The 16,623-nt window shown below is 47.7% G+C and overlaps 1 protein-coding gene across 1 annotated transcript in view; it reads right to left on the reverse strand.

The window, feature by feature from the left end:
- Positions 1 to 16,623, reverse strand: part of CEP295 (centrosomal protein 295) — a 582,564-nt gene that overhangs the window by 405,264 nt on the left and 160,677 nt on the right. The window contains exons 20-22 of the mRNA XM_086935313.1: positions 6,341 to 6,458; positions 4,979 to 5,125; positions 2,999 to 3,232 (exon numbers count right to left, since the gene is read on the reverse strand). Of these exons, the coding sequence (XP_086791439.1) occupies positions 2,999 to 3,232; positions 4,979 to 5,125; positions 6,341 to 6,458 (499 nt within the window). The remainder of the gene's footprint in view (positions 1 to 2,998; positions 3,233 to 4,978; positions 5,126 to 6,340; positions 6,459 to 16,623) is intronic.

Below are 16,623 nucleotides of genomic sequence, written 5' to 3' on the forward strand. Positions count from 1 at the left end.
TAAAAGTTTACACTTTGAAACTTTTCAATGTAAATCTGACAATGTTACTCAATGGGAGAAAATTCAGGTTGCAGGTACAGTACGATCGCGTTACTTTTGTAACCCAGCACTGGTCTCCCAGGGCCAGCTCTGGGGGCTTAACTCAAAACAGGTAGGTAATTGCGTTTCAGTATTTTGTATGATTTTTAAAGAATATTTGCAGTTTTCAATAGTAGACACTTAGAAGAAATTTCATAGAAAAACAGACAATGGGTTCCTATGGAGAAAATACAGATTACTAGCAAACTAGGGGTTACTTTTGCGGTTCTGTACTGGACTGAAAGGTACAGTACTGGCTTCTCCCCTGGTCCCAGGTGAGTACTTCGGAATTCGGGCTTGGGCTGATTTTATAGGAATAGTTTCAGTTTTCAAAACTTCACACTTAAATAAATTTCAAGTCAAAAATGGGTCAATGTTATCCAATGGCAGGTAAGTGAATAACTGGTTTCCAGTCGAGTACTTGGTAGTTGAAGTTAAGGTTCTGGGCATAGACTCAGGGGTCCCCCAGGGTCAGGTAAGTACCATTAGATCAGTCCCAGCGGCACAGGGGCGGCCAGGTGCAGTGTTAGGTAGGCCCAGTGATATCCAATGAGGAAAAGGGGGCCTTCGGTTGGTGTCTGCTGGCTAGCAGGCCACGCGGCTCTGGGAGCTGGGCTCCTGGTCACTTGCTCAGGGCAAGTGGGCAGTAGGATAGGATAAAGAGGTCACAGCCAGCGGCTCTCGGGCGGCTGGGTGCAGGGTGCTTTTGAGCCGTCGGGCACTCAATGTTATCCAATGAGGATTTTGAAAAAGGAACAAAGGCTGCAGGCGCGAGGGCGGAGACTCTCCAGGGGCGACCAGTACTTCGAGAGGTAAGTTGGGATGTTGGGACACAGGTAGGTACCCCAAAGGGAGGCAGGAGGGGGCTGTAGGTCGCCGGGTGCAGGGGTGTCGGAAAAGCTTACCCTCCGCTGGTCGCGGTTGGGGTGGCCCCTGTTTCTAAGTCTGCAGGCGTTGTCTGGTTCGTCGAGGAGGGTCTTTGGGCACTGGACTTCGGGTCCCAGTCGCCAGGGGGACGCCCTCGCGGTCTTGGTTCGGTTGGGCCCGGCCCGGGCTCGGCTGGTGCAGAGTGCCCTGGTCCGGACCTTCCTGGCTGGCACCAGGTGGGTTGTTGCAGCAGAGCCTCTGCTGATGGGAGTTCCAATCTTCAAGCGGGTCAAGGCAGGCAGGTCCTCTGGATGTCCTGAGGTGGCTGTCCGCGGGAGTCGCCGGGTTTAGGCAGGAGCAGGTCCAGGATCAACAGGCCGGTAGGGCTGGGGCCAAGTCAGTTGTTGCTGTTCTGTTGTTAGCAGCTGCAAGGCGGGTCGTTGTTCTCTTGATCTTCTGTCTTCTTCTTATTATCGGAATCTGAGGAAGGAAGGTTCAGGGAGCCCCTAAATACTACATTTTGGGGCGTTACAGGTAGGGCAGGGGCAGGGACCAATGGGTCCCGGTCCTGGGGTGAGTACACCCCCCAAGCTGCTCCTCTCATGTGGGTGGGGGGCAGGAGCCTAGCTGGGATTGGACAGGGCTCCCCATCTGCAAGATGGCCGGAGCCCAGGGTCGTGCTTCACCTCGTCTCCTCCACCTGAGGGGTGGAGTTGGCAACGGTTGCCCCCCACCCCCCCTTCCTGACGTAGTTTTTCCCACCAGTCTTCCTGCCAGAGTAGGGGTAGAACCGGTGGGGGCAGTTGCTGGGTACAGCAAATGGTCTGGAGAAGCTCTCAGAGGCGGCATGCGTTTGAAGCGTCCCCCTGTCCATCCTGGGGGAGGAGAAATAACACCTCGCCCAGGATGTGCATTGTTGCAGGCCCAGGAGAGCGGGGGGCTCTCCACCCAGGGTCCAGCAACATGTCTGCTAGGTGGCAGCCTCTGCAGCCACTAAGCCCAGACGTGGATTTTAGGTTTGGGTTTTGGAGGGCATCTCTAAGATGCCCTCTCGTGCTTTTTACATTAAATCCCACACTGGCATCAGTGCAGGTTTAATGTGCTGAGAGGTTTGGTACCAAACTTGTCAGTCTTCAGTGTAGCCATTATGGTGCTGTGGAGTTTGTAATGGCAACCTCCCAGCACCAAATACTCTTAAATGGCATCACTGCACTTACAGTGCCCAGGAATGGCCCTGGGTACTGCAGGGGCACAGGGCTCATGCACCTGTGCCCTCACCTCTGGCATAGGGCACCCAGCTAGAGGGGTGACTGAAGTATGCCAGGGCAGTGGGTTCTGTGGTCATGGCACACAGGGATGTGTGCCATGTCGACTCTTGTTTTAGTTCTGTACTTAGGCACTCAGCTTGCAAAGGCAGTGTGTGGGTGCCTGGTTACAGGGCCCCTGAGGGTGGCACAATAAGTGCTGCAGCCCTCAGGGGTCTTCTCTGGTCATTATGCCCTGGATACCTAAGGTACCATTTACTAGGGGCTGACAGGGGGGGCAGAGATGCCAATTGGCTCTTTTGTTTCAGCATAGTTTTAGGGAAGGAACACAGGCCCTGGGTACCTGGTTGGCAGGAATCCAGGGCACACTCAGTTAACGTCCATCAGCAGTTCAGAAAAAATTGGGGGCATACCAATGCAAGAAAGATGGCACTTACTCACACCCAACCACAGAAATCCTGGCAATTCTTGATCCGTTTGGTAACCCCATAAACAGCGTTGTATAAGCAAGTAAAACAAGACTACAAGTCTACATGGAGAGCTATGAAGTTCTCAGCCACGAGTTGATGACTCAAACACCAAAGGCACAGAACGTGTTTGAACAACCTGTACCATGTAGTACAAGAACATATTTTTAACATTATATGCTAACTAGACATCAGTAAATGTTGAACTTGAAGGTTCAAGATAAATATTTCAACATTTCGAAACGTAATTGGACTGGGAACAATGCAAATGTGTATATTATTTTTAAAAAATGAACTTCGCTGGTATCATCAGTTTCATACCTGTACTGCGAGATGAGCCAGATTCACGAGTCAGCATCTCTCTCCAGGAAAGTCCACTACTCTTGCTGCTACTACTGCTGCTATCCCCGGAACTGTGGTCTTTGGTGCTCGTTGAGACCCTGGAAGGGTTTGTGTCGCTGTGAGATGCATCGCTGCTGCTTTTGCTGTAACTTGGGTCACAAACCAAGGACATGAAGGAAGTCTGGCCAGGACTGCTGGTCAAATCTTTTCTACCTGTTTGAGGAAACAATTGGTACATCTTAAATGTGAACATGATTGACACAATACCACTTAGTTCTTCAGATGCTAGGATTACTTCTAAGATTCAAACCAAAGACCAGTAGACCACAGTCAACCCCAGGCAATTTAGAACTACAATAATCCCTCGGCTAGAAAACAAAAATAATTTCACAACCAAAACCGGCCTTTGAAAGATTTAAACAGAATGTTGTAAACAGTGAAGTTAATGTGTGAAGAGTGTTCAAATGCAGACAAGCAGAGTGAAGATGCACCGCATTTACTAAGCAAATTAACTCAGAAGTATTACAAATGTTTCTTACTTTGAAGAGTTAACTGTATAAAATGAGCATGTGCCACAATATCAATGTTGTCTTGTGTTAGTACTCTTTAAAGCAAACTGGTCAGTTGTATTTTTTGGTATTTTTTCTTTAAATTAACTGAACACAATTTAATGTCATAATGGCTGGCAACCTCCTATAACACTGGAAGTCTGTATGGGACAGTGTGTCGTGGAAGGGCAGACATAATGAACAAAGATCAACATTAATGCATATGGTTTTGGCGTAAATCATTTATTTTAAAAGTTCTGCTGAAAATCATCCTTGCATTGGGTCCTAAAATAGGTCGCAGGGTGTGGTGAATGAGCAATTCAACCCATCTCCCTGAAGAAGAGACATTAATACATGGTATCATTATTATAGTAGTTATATTTGCTTAAGTAACAGGAGTGGTGCAAATGTTATGAGCTTTACACTTAGAAAGTCATAAAATGATTGTCACTAAAAATGCTCTGCAAAAAAGACATACTTGCAGCAGAATTTAGAATGAGGAAAAGTGTTCCACAGTATGTAAGAGCCCTCTTGCTGTAACAGTGAATTAGAAGAGAATTAGCATTACAGAAGGTGCTTATAAGAAGTCCTTTCCATCACCTAAGAGCACTATAGAGCATTAAGGCCTTGAAACAGTGCAGCAGTGAAGGAGCAAATTATACGGCATGGTTGAAAAATTAATATTAATCTGAAAACAAATTATACAGCGCAACCTGTAGCAGTATCATTTCATTATTTTGTCATTTAAACAAGTATTAATGCTTTCTTGGCACAGTAGCACGTCATTAGCACTGGTTTATCCTAACACAGCAATCGGACACTGAAAAGTGACCCATTAACCTTGGCATTGGACCTGGCACTGCCTGAAACTACGATTGGTGCCTTTTGTTCAATAACTTTGATCCTTTTGAACAAGAAATACATTTTTTTATGAAATCTACAAATTATGCAGCAGATGCTGAATTATGCTGGATTATATGGCAAATAGTGGCCTTGATTATGATGGCTCCGGTAGTTAAAGTGGCACCATTAAATAAAATCCATAACTAATAAATCACATAAAACACAGACTTGTATTTGTGCGTTCACTGTCCAGTGATAACTTGGCTGATTCAGAATGATAAATTACAGAGAGATCACCTCTGCACCCAGACAAAGTCTCTCTATTGATGTATGCTCCACAAAGTCTTTTGAGGGAAGGCACAGAACATAAAGCAGTTTTGGAACTTAAAGCATTCAAATCATGTTGGTCACATCAGGTTTTAAATTCAATTAGATTAAATTATGTAAAATGACATGAAACATTTAATGAAGGGTTACATTTTTACTTGCTGAAACAATATTTTATTTATAAACATATCGCAAAACTATTGGGAAATGTACGTTGCAAATACCTTATCAAACAATTTACCTGTGAAAGAAAGCCTGCCACTTTTAGGCGATTCAATCTCTTGGATAGCACTTAGTTCGTGTTGCTCCAAGATAGGTCCAACTTTTATTTTTGTGACTGGTGGTTTTGAAGGCCTCCATTTATGCTCTCTTCCAAGAAGTATCCGTTCTTGTTTGTTTGAGCAAGAACAAACATACATGAGTAACTATTTCAAATGAATGCCTTTGAAAGCAATTTATTACGTTAATTTTCACACAGTTCTGGGGAGGACCTAATGAATTAATCACTATAAGAAATGAACATTAAGTTAAAACATGAACGTAGAAAGTAGTAATCCTTTTTATTTAAATGGAATGGAAGTAATGTATTAACCAAGAAACAAGTCCGGGTAAGACTATGCTAGTAAAGATAGGCAGATCAGGCAAGAGAAATTCATAGAATCAAATGGATAAGGACTACATAATATGGAAAGCAATGGTAGACCAGAATGTCTCAAACTTTCAGGAAACATCAAGGCATCAATTTAATAAAACATCTAGTAGAACAATCTATTGGAATTTAAAAGTAGATAAAGAGAATGCCTCGCCAAAATGCTCATCGTAGCAAACATCTAGAATGTTTAGTAACATAGCACAGTCATAATATTTAAGTTACCAAAAGGTTCAGAGTACTTGTTAAAGGAACTGTTGGCAAGTATTAGCTGGAAAAAAAAATGTAGTGTAATGAGGCACACCACAGATTGTGGCTGTACCGAAAAGCAGTGGTATAAATATAGAGACCCATGACTCATTTTCTCATATCAATTTATTATATCAGCATTGTATGCTAGAAAGGTGCTCACTACATTCACTACTGCAGAAAAACAGACAAGCTTCAAGAGTTCTCAATAGAAATGTAGGTATTTATCATATTCCCATCCTCCTTCCATAAAGTATATATTGGTTTAGAATCTGAAATCTAGAATCCAGTGGCCACCATTTTGGTAGTCAATCTCTCTTGCATCTCTAGTAGGACAGTCATCTTTCTAACAATGTCCCATGGAAGATGAAAACACCTCAACCAAGAAATCACTATAGATTTTTTTAAAGGAACATCTTCAGATTTCCCAACCCATCTACAGTTAACCAATGTGACTGAACCCTTTGGCGTGAGTAATATTAAACCTAATCACACATTTCGCATGATACATGTCGAATTAGTATTTTTTTTAACTTGTAGAAAAAGCTAGGAAAAATACACGGCATGTCTTTCAGTGTTTATCTTTAAACATTATGTTGTAGCTGGCTTACAGGAGATTGATGTTCTTCCAGAACCACATAAACAAACCTAAAACAAATTGGTTAATTAAAAAAAAGAAGCATGCAAGAAAAGTCCAATACTCACTAGGTTCTTGGAGAGGAGTGCCCTCCTCGTTATTGTGTTCCACAGCTCTTAAAATGGAGGAGATTAAACTAAATTGCTGATCGTTTGAATTTTGAGACAGACCAATGGGCCGTGAAATCTGTAAGAGGAAAAAGACATTCTTCATGATAAATCGTACCATTAAACACCAAATCTTACAATCCAACACCCGCCTGAGATAGCAACAGAAGTATTATTTTAGGTTTCTTATTGTAACAATTTAGTATAATTCAGAATGTAATATAAAAATCTGAGAAGTTAATGAGCTCACCTAATTGCAAAGGTGATCACTATTCAATGACCTGAAGGTGCCTGTGCCTTATAAAAAAGCAGGATTACTTCATCAGAGGGATCGTAGTGTGCTTCAGAAAAGGTACAGGTAGACTACAATCCCGCAGAACACAGTTTTGTACCTGTGGTAATGTTACTAGTGGATACTAGGTTTCTTTTGTAACTCCTTTATCTTTGACACCACCCAGAAGCAAATAGAAGAATAGACCAAGACTATACGCATGTCTGATTAAAGATCACATTGTAAAAAAAAAGTTGAGATAGTCAAAGTAATTCAGTTCAGAGTAATCATAAAGAGCATGTTGGAAGACGTAGGACCCTGCATCTGTTAACACATTACCCACATTTCAAAGTACAGGTGTTCTACAAAAAGGCAGGATAAGCGGAGGTAAATTCAAAGCAAGTATTTTTTTATTAAATGTAAGGAGGAATGGAAAGGCTATGTGAGAGACCTAGATTTGAAAATCTGTACTCCTGGAAGCCACTAATGCCCCATTAAGCTGGCAAGAGTTATCGATGGGGGCTCTTTCTTAGAAGACACCAGAAAGGGACATGGCATCCGGGAAGAAAACTGTGGCAAGGCGACACCTAGTAACACCACTGCGAGGTAAGCAGATGCCAGCTTTGGACAACAATGGAAATGTGCCACTTTGAAGCATAAGGGACAGCAGATTGGCTGGAAGCGTGTGAATGGGTCATGGTCAAACAGCTAGAGGACAAGGCCAAATGGACAGGAGGGTCGAAGGGGCGGACAAAGGTCAAGGTCTCACTAACTGCACAACACCAGTACCATTTTGACTGAAATAAAGCTCAGTGGATGGTAAAGTACCCTACCCTCAGTGGCAGCAAGAGGGCAGGGAGTAGAAGACAAAGAACCAGCAGCAAAGTGAGGGTTGAGGAGCAATGGAGCAGACAGGATCACAGCCTAACAGAAACGGTGAAGCCAAGTAGCGTGGCCCACAGGACTGGAGGTGCCACTGAAGTAGCCACAGTAACATTGAGATTACAGCGGTGAAGTTAATGGTGCAGCAAAAGTCACCATAGTGGAAGAAAAAAATTGCTTTAACTCGAGAGTACAAACATGGAGGGCTATCGGGACCTTAAGCAGAAGCAACATAGGACTGAAAGCACCGGAGAGGGAGAAATAGGAGACGTGATCAGGAAGCAACCAAGGTGGCAGTACAACAGGCAACCAGTATGGCCTGGTGTAAGAAAATGGGTTATTAGTTGAAAAGATGGGAGTCCTTTCCAAGTAAATAAGTCCAAACTCCTGTCAGGTTCAACACACGAGTTCAATAAATACACCTGAGCTTAACTCCTGGTAGCTATGGCACACAGTACACAGGCTGAACATATGCACAAGTGTTTAAAGTTACCAGCACCAAAACAAATAAATAGTCAAAACATGTCACAATAAAAAAAACAATATTTAAAAATAGTGAAAAAATTTATAAGAAAAATTACACCAAAACAACACATTCAATAAGAGAAACTGGAGTTATGCATTTTTAAACTTCTATGGTAAAAAGGGGAGAGGATGTAGGCTTATGGCTAGAGCGGTCGATCTCGAAGCTGGGGAACTGCGTTCGAGTCTCGGAAACAAGGCTCAACATTCTGGGCAAATCACTTAATCTACACATGCCTAACAAAACTGAATGAGTCTGTGAATAACGAAGCTGTGCCCCTGTAAAGCTCTCTGATATCCGATGTCCCGGGTCTAGTTTGTGCTATATAAAACTCCAAGATGGAGTAACGGTCAGATACTTCAGTTTCTAAAATGGAAGTCAAAATCCTGCAGCGTGGCAAGGCTGCAGGCCATATGTTATGTTATGTTATGTTATTTATTTTTTGTATAGCGCACGGATGCCGCAGCTAAGAGGCGTCCCGGCGCTTGGAGATCTGAATAACACAACACGTATGAGAAGGCGAAGGCAAGAAGACAAACTAAACTGTGGAAAAGAGGAAGGTCTTCAAGGCCTTCCTAAAAAGAAACAGGTCTGGGATTGAACGGAGTGGAGCTGGTAGAGAGTTCCAGAGGGCAGCCGCCAACACTGAGAACGAGCGTCCACCCATTCTAGCTCGTTTAAAACGGGGCACCGTGGCAAGGTTCAATCCAGCAGAGCGAAGAGCTCTAGCAGGGACATAGTGCAGAATAGTCTGTGAAAGAATGGGAGGGGAGGCTAGTTTAAGAATTTTAAAAGTTAAGCAGAGGGCTTTAAACTTAACTCTTTGCTCAATCGGTAGCCAATGGAGATTCCGGATAGTTTGGCGAGCTGAGACAAATTTCGGGAGGCCGACAAGCATCCTAGCCGCCGCATTCTGGACCCTCTGAAGACGGGACAGTTCGGCCTGATTTAAGCCCAAGAACAGAGAGTTGGCATAGTCCAGTCTGGTAAGAACCAGAGCCTGGACCATAATCTGTCTTGTCTCAGCGTCAAAAAATTTAAAGATGGGTCTCAGACATTGCAGAGTACCTAAACATACGCCATATCTGATGAAGGCCTCTCGAAAATGGGGTCCTGCTGAAGCCTTTAGTATTGGCAAGAAAATTCAAAGTTTGCTCCCATCGAAGTTCTCATATCTGGCAGGTAATTTCATGCTTGCGCCCATTCAAGATTTCTACCTTCCTTTAGTCTCATTTTTATGAGCTCAAAATCCTCCAGCAGGTCAAGACTGGAAATTGCATCAGGGACAGCACCTATGAACTTGGAATCATGTCAGCAGAAGCCACCAAAAGGGTTCAGTCCAGTGCCAGTTGCTACTGGTCAGCTGGTCACTACAGGAAAATTGTATATTGCAGCTTTTGTGACCCTGTAGCTGCAGAGGTGGTCAGCGTACTATCACTTCAAGGCCTTTTTCAACCCTGGGTAGGTGTGGGAACAAGTCCAGCGCCTCATGTTTTCACACGTCCCAGATAGTGTGTCCAGTACCTTTCTTGTTTCCCCATGGCCAGAGGTGTTGTGAAGAGCACCAGAAGGTGGGTGTGACTCATGTACAGTCCCTATACATTTAGAAAACAATTGCTAGGGACAGCTGCTACCACTTTTCAGGCACACCCACTTTGCCTTACTGCATCTATCCCTCAGTGCACTATCCCAAAAGAAATCCGCCTTTGGAGGGTGGTGTGCAAGCCAAGTGTGTTTAGGGAAATGAGCAGTCCTCTCTTCCTCCTCAAATACACCAAACTGGTTCAGAGACCAGCTCTCACTCCCACAGGTATAGTGCAAAGATGGCTACACATGACCCAGGTAGCAAAGGCTTCTCTTCCCCAGGTTTTCATCTATGCTTAACTATAAATGGGCAGACATTACCTTAGTCACTTACGTAGGAAAGTGCCACACATTGACATGATCACCCCCACTTTTTGCCTGCTATTTGATGTGATTATAACTGGAAGTGTACTGGGTTCCTGCTCACCAGTGCCGGGTCTCTTTCCAAAAACTGAACAACAGTTTCCCCAATTGGCAATGTCTTAAGCACTCTTTAGAAGTTCATCGTAAATGATACCACTAGTACCTAGGTTAAGTAGGTTGAAAGGGTCCTTAAGTCCTGCAGCACGTATTGTGACACCCTAAAGGACCCCTCACCAAACACATACAGACTGCCACTGGAGGCTGCGTGTCTTGGTGCAGACAAATACTGAAAAAACGACATGGCACAAAACCCGGTGTGCCATGCCTGCTGTAGGAAGCTGGCTCTGTATATTGTATTATCACTAGGTGGTTATACCGTGCACAGGGTCCAAGGGTTTCCCATAAGTGTACAGGGTTCAATTAGTGGTAGTGAGGGCGAGCAGTCGCAGGCCTTACACGGAGGAGTGTAGGACATTTATTGCACAACATTGACCAATAATGGACACACAACTCAAAAAGGAGATGCACACCAATTTTCAAAAAATATACTTTGTATTTTATTTTAAGACCAAGATGTTCGCAATTAGTACGTTTTTAAATAAAAATAGTTTTCACTTTCAAAAGTCGACACTTAAAATATTTTAGAAGCAGTTTAATGTTATCCTATGGGGAAAACAGTATTGTGGTCAAACCGGTAGGTAACACTTACAAATCCAGTCTTCGGGCCCAAAGATCAGGAAGGCACAAGAGTCTGGTGAAACTGCACCACCAGCGGAAATCAGATTTTGACCTAATGCCTTCCAATGGAGACATGAGGTGCCTGGGGCCACACTGCTTGCAGGTAAGTAAATAAGAGTGATGGGGCCAAGCTTTGGAAATTAACACGAGGAACAGAGGGGAGGCCACAAACAAAATCAAGGGTAGGCGCAGTTAGCGCAATGCCCAGCTTAGCCGCTCCCCTCAGCAACACATCGCGAAAGGTAGCGATGCCATCAACTGGAGATACCCTCGTGGGAGGCAAGTCTGATAAGGTCGGCGAATATCTCCCACCACTAGAGGAATCGGCGAATATCTCCCACCACTAGAGGAATCTATGTCCCTAGTGTATCTTGAGTGTGATCTCTCCCGGTGGCAACGATGTCGAGACTTTGTGGAAGACCTGTGCCGGCTAAGAGACTGATGTCGCGGTCTGGAGCGAGATCTCGGCCTTCTGGGCACAGGTTGAATCACCAGCACCGTTGGCTGAGGTGGCGGTGGTCTGGGCAAAGGCGGAGATGGTGGTGGTGGTGGTGGTGGTGGTGGAGGAGAGGCGGCGGAGTCGAAATCCGAGGCTGTGGAGGCAACAGACGAGGAACCACAGGCTGGTCCATCCCCGGAGACCTAGTTGGTGAATAGGTCCTGGAGTATTCAGAGTCTGGTGAACGAGTCACTCTTCTCTTCGTACGGGCCAGCCTTCAAGAAGGTGCCCTGGAGGCCGTGTCCCCTGATCGAGAACGCCTGCGCCACTCCGACTTGGAGCTGTCCGATGTAGTAATGCTGACCACCGAGCGTGACCTGCTCCTGGAAGGAGTCCTCTTCCTGGACGTCGATTTTCTCCTAGACCTCCTGTACGACGTCGACTTTCCTCTCAGCGTCGACGGTGAAGAGCTCCTTCTCGGCGCTGACCTGCGCGTTGACGGTGAAGTCACCTCGACGGCGAGCGTGTTGACGTCGTCTGAAGTTCTCGACATCGACCTCCTCCGAGGTCTCGACGGCCTTCCCCTCGACGCCGAGCGTCAACGTCAGAGGTTCCTGTTTAGCCAATGAGAACAACCTTTGATACAAAAGACAACCCAGCAGGAGATAGTCCTCTTGTGTACAGCCCTACCTTTCTTGGTGCCAACGTAGCCAACAAAGTGTTGGTCATCCACCCGGAACTGTTGTGTGCGGGTGAGATAAAATGAGAGCGCACGCTTTGGGTCCAGACGGTGGAGCCTCTCTCCCTCCCTGGAAGGATGCGGAGGTGGAAAGAAGGTGAGCAGGGTAATAGTCTGCCCAATTAAATAGGCCGTAACAACTTTTGGCAAAAAGGAAGGACGAGGCCTGAGCACAACCTTGTCCGGATGGACTGATAGGAAAGTATGCTTACAAGAAAGAGCATGGAGCTCACTCACTCGCCTAGCGGAGGAGATTGCCACCAGGAAGGCAGTTTTCAAGGTCAAGAGGTGAAGAGGACAGTTGTGAAGAGGCTCAAAGGGAGCGCACACCAAGTATGTAAGAACCAGGTTCAAGTCCCACAGAGGCATCACTAAAGAAATAGGAGGAAAAAGGTGTGTAATGCCTTTGAGAAATCTATTTACAACAGGGGACTTGAAAAGAGAGGGCTGATCAGGAAGCCTGAGAAAGGCCAAAATACCAGAAAGATAGCCCTTAATAGTGCCCAGAGCAGAGCCCTGCTGGGCCAAAGTAAGAAGAAACAGTAATACTTCATAAAGAGGGGCAGAAAGAGGATCCACAGCATGTGCTGTGCACCATGCCACAAATTTGTTCCACCTGCAAGCGTATACCACCTTAGTGGAGGGACGCCTGACTGCCAGAATGACATCACAAACTTCAGGAGACAAGTCGAATGGAATAAACTGCCGCTGCTCAATCTCCACGCAAAGAGGTGGAGGCTGGACAGGTTCGGGTAGAGGACCATCCCTTGCTGCTGCAACAGAAGATCCTCCTGAAGAGACAGTCTGATCGGAGGACCGATGCTCATATTGAGTAGCTCAGGATACCAAACTCTTCAAGCCCAGTCCGGGTCCACAAGAATATCTTGGGCCCGGTTGCGCCGGATCTTCTTCAGCACTCTGGGTAGAAGTGGTATAGGCGGAAAGGCGTACAACAGACCGCAGCTCCATTCACGACGAAAAGCGTCGCCGAGCGAGTGCCACCTTGGAAATTCCAATGCACAGAACTGATGACATTGCGCGTTCTCTTCAGGGGTGAATAGATCTAACCAATGCTCTCCCCACTGCTGAAAGAGACCTTGCGCCACGTCCGAGTTCAGACGCCATTCGTGATCGATCAGCCATTGTCAGGGGCGCAGAGCCTCCTGGCAAAGGGTCCACGACCTCACCTCGCACTGTTTGTTGCAGTACCACATGGCGGTGGTGTTGTCTGTGAACACCTGCACTACACTTTCCCAGACAGAGGGAAAGAATGCCTTCAGTGCAAGTCGGATCGCCCACAGCTCCAGAAGGTTAATATGGAGCCGGGACTCCGCCGGAGACCAGAGGCCCCGGGTCTCCCGCTCTCCCATGTGGCCCCCCCATCCCAGGGGGGGCGCATCCGTCACGACTATGTGCTCCAGTTGGGGTAGGGAGAGAGATCTGCCGCTGACCCAATCGCGGTTTGTGAGCCACCACTGTAGCTGGCTTGCAGAGCCCTCCGAGATCAGGACGTGGTCGGACATGTTGCCCTGATGCTGTGCTCACTGAAACTTCAGGTCCCACTGCAGAACCCGCATCCACCACCTGGCGTGATGCACCAGAAGGATGCAGGAGGCAATCAGCCCGAGGAGCAACAGCGTTAACCTGACCGAGCCTCGGGATAAAGGTTGAAAGATCGGAATCAATATCTGGTACCCGCTGCTCGGGGGGATAAACCCGAAACTGCGTTCCGATGAAAAGGAGCTTCTGAGAGGGGCACAGGTGTGACTTCGGCATGTTGATGGAGAACCCCAGCGAGTGCAGGAGGTCGGCCGTAGTCTGGAGGTGGAAGAGGACTGTCTGGGGCGAGCCCGCCTTCAACAACTAATCGTCGAGATTGGGGATGACTGAAACTCCTGATCTGCGCAAATGAGCTACGAACACCGCCATCACTTTCGTTCACACCCGAGGGGCTCTGGTAAGGCCGAAGGGGAGCACGGTAAACTGAAAGTGCTCGTGGCCTACCGTGAACCGCAGGTAGCACCAGTGGACCGGGATGTGGAAATACGCGTCCTGCAAGTCGAACGCTACCATCCAGTCTCCTGGGTCCAGGGCAGCTAGGACCTGAGCCAACGTCAGCATCTTGAACTTCTCCTTCCGGAGGAAGTCTTTGATGCTCTGTAGGTCCAAGATACGGCGTAGGCCTCCTTTGCCCTTCTTGGGTACCAGAAAGTAGTGGGAATAGCAAACACGTCCTACTTCTGGCCCAGGAACGCGTTTGATGGCCCCCTTGGCCAAGAGGGCCATAACTTCCTCCTGCGGGAGTAGCAAGTGATCCCCCGACATGTGGTAGTACTGCGGTGGCATGGCTGGAGGGGGTCGCCTTGAAGGGGAGCGAGTAGCCCCTTCGGACGATTTGCAGCACCCACCTGTCCGACGTGATGGTACGCCAGTGGAGGAGGTGATGGCGAACCCTGCCCCCCACTAGCGTCAAATGGGCCTGAAATGCTGGACTAGGAAGGCTTAGAGGCAGATGCTGCAGGAGCAGATGTGGACTGACACAGCCGATGTCCCCCGGCTCCGCCACGGCAGTAACCACGTCCGCGACCATGTTGAGACTGGTTCTGCGGCCTGTGGCTAGCTGGACGTGTGGGGGTGCCCCTTCCTTGGCCACAAAAGGGGCAAAAAGCAGAAGTTTGCTGCGTTCACCTAGACGCAAGGACTTGGCCGTAGCCCTGGAGTCCTTTAAATGCTCCTGCATACTGTCCGCTTTGTCGCCAAAGAGGCGGCGGCCATCGAAGGGTATGCCCATGAGTGTGGCCTGGACATCCCCCAAAAAGTTGGCGGACCTCAGCCAGGCGTGGTGGCAAACCGCCACCGTCGTTGCAATCGCTCTACCCAGTGGGTACCTGGTGTCAAGTCCACACCGGATCGAGTAGCGTGCTGCATCCCGCCCTTCCGCCAGGGCTTGGGCGAGCAGTGTTCGGGCCTCCTCTGGGCACTGTGGCAGCACCTCCACAACCTTATCCCACAGAGAGTGGGTGTAACGGCCCAAAAGGCAGGCGGTGTTGACAGACCGCAGCCCCAAACTCAGGGAGGAGAACAGTTTCTGCCCAAACTGATCATACCTTTTGGATTCCCGATCCGGAGGAGCGGTCGGGAATGCGGTCTGTGACGTAGACGACGCCAGGGCCGAAGCACCCAACGGCGCCGGGGACAGAGCCACCAGCCCGCTAGGGCTCCCAGTCGGACACACGGGGCCCGAAGGCGCCTCAGCAGGTTGCGACGGAGGCAAGTGCGACCTCATGGCCGTGAGGATAGCACTAATCTCTGGCGTTGCGTACAGCCCAGGGACCGGCGGGTATGGAGCTGGACGCGACGCCTGCGGTTCCGACGGAGCCGCATGGGCGTTGTCGCCCGAACACCCGGCCTCAACTTCCTCATCGACCGGGACCTCGAGCGGCACGGAGAAGACTGCGAGAGGGAGCTCGAGCAGCTTACGGGACCGCTCCCGTCTAGCCTTTGAGGTCAAGGCCCGGCATTCGGGGCATGACTAGTCATCATGGTCGGCCCGAGGCAGTAAAGGCACAGACGGTGGGGATCGGTAACCGAAATCAGGCGGTGACAGGCCTCGCAAGGTTTAAAACCAGGCATCCCTATCGGCACCGCGAGTCGCAGGTCCACTCGAAAAGTGATCAAAAAAAAAGTTAGTAAAAAAATGACTAGAATGGATATATCTGCCAGTGGATTCCTCACCTTGTGAATAGATTCCCACAGCAGTCCCACTCCCGGACGAGGGTGTTCACTCTCCTATACCAGAAAATCTTAGAGGACAGAACGCGCAAAGTGACCGTCCCTCCTCACCTTGGAATCTAAGCAGTAATGCTATGCGAAAGTGTGGAGGGAGGCGCAAGTTGCCGCCCTGCAAATGTCTTCTACAGGAACACCCCTAGACAAAGAAGATGTAGAAGACTTTGCTCTAGTACAGTGAGCTCTTATACCCTCTGGAGATTCCTTACCAGCCAGTGCGTAGCAGATCTTAATGCACAAGATAATCCATCTTGAAAGTGTGTGCTTGTGCACCTCTCTTCCTTTTCTGCAGCCAGCAAATCCAACAAAAAGCTGGTTGTCCACACGATAGTCTTTAGTCCTATTGAGATAAAAGCTCACGGCCCTCTTAGGGTCGAGACGGTGAAGCCGCTCCTCCTCCTCCTTGGAAGGGTGAGGGGGAGGATAGAAGGTAGGAAGGGTAATGGACTGCCCGAGATGGAAGGGAGTTACCACCTTAGGCAGAAAAGCAACCCAGGAACTGAGAACCATTCTTTCAGCATGAATGGTCAAGAATGGGGGTTTCGTACCTAGAGCTTGAACCTCACTTACCCTCCTTGCCGAGGTAATTGCAACAAGAAAAACAGTCTTGAAAGACAGCAGTCTCATGGGACACTTGTGCAAAGGTTCAAAGGGTGAACCCATCAAGTAGGTTAACACAAGATTTAAGTCCCATTGAGGCACAATAAAAGGAGTAGGATGGAATTTGTTGGTAAGACCCTTAAGGAAACGTAACACAATAGGTGACTTAAACAAAGATGGCTGGTCCGGCAAACAAAGGAATGAAGACAAGTCCGATAAATAACCTTTTACAGTAGCAACATCAAAACCCTGCTGGGCCAAAGAAAGAGCAAATTGAAGAATATTGAACAAACAAGCTCTTAAGGGGTCAACAGAT

This window comes from Lissotriton vulgaris, chromosome 8, assembly GCF_964263255.1.
Source record: "Lissotriton vulgaris chromosome 8, aLisVul1.2, whole genome shotgun sequence".
Taxonomy (NCBI): Eukaryota; Metazoa; Chordata; class Amphibia; order Caudata; family Salamandridae; genus Lissotriton; species Lissotriton vulgaris.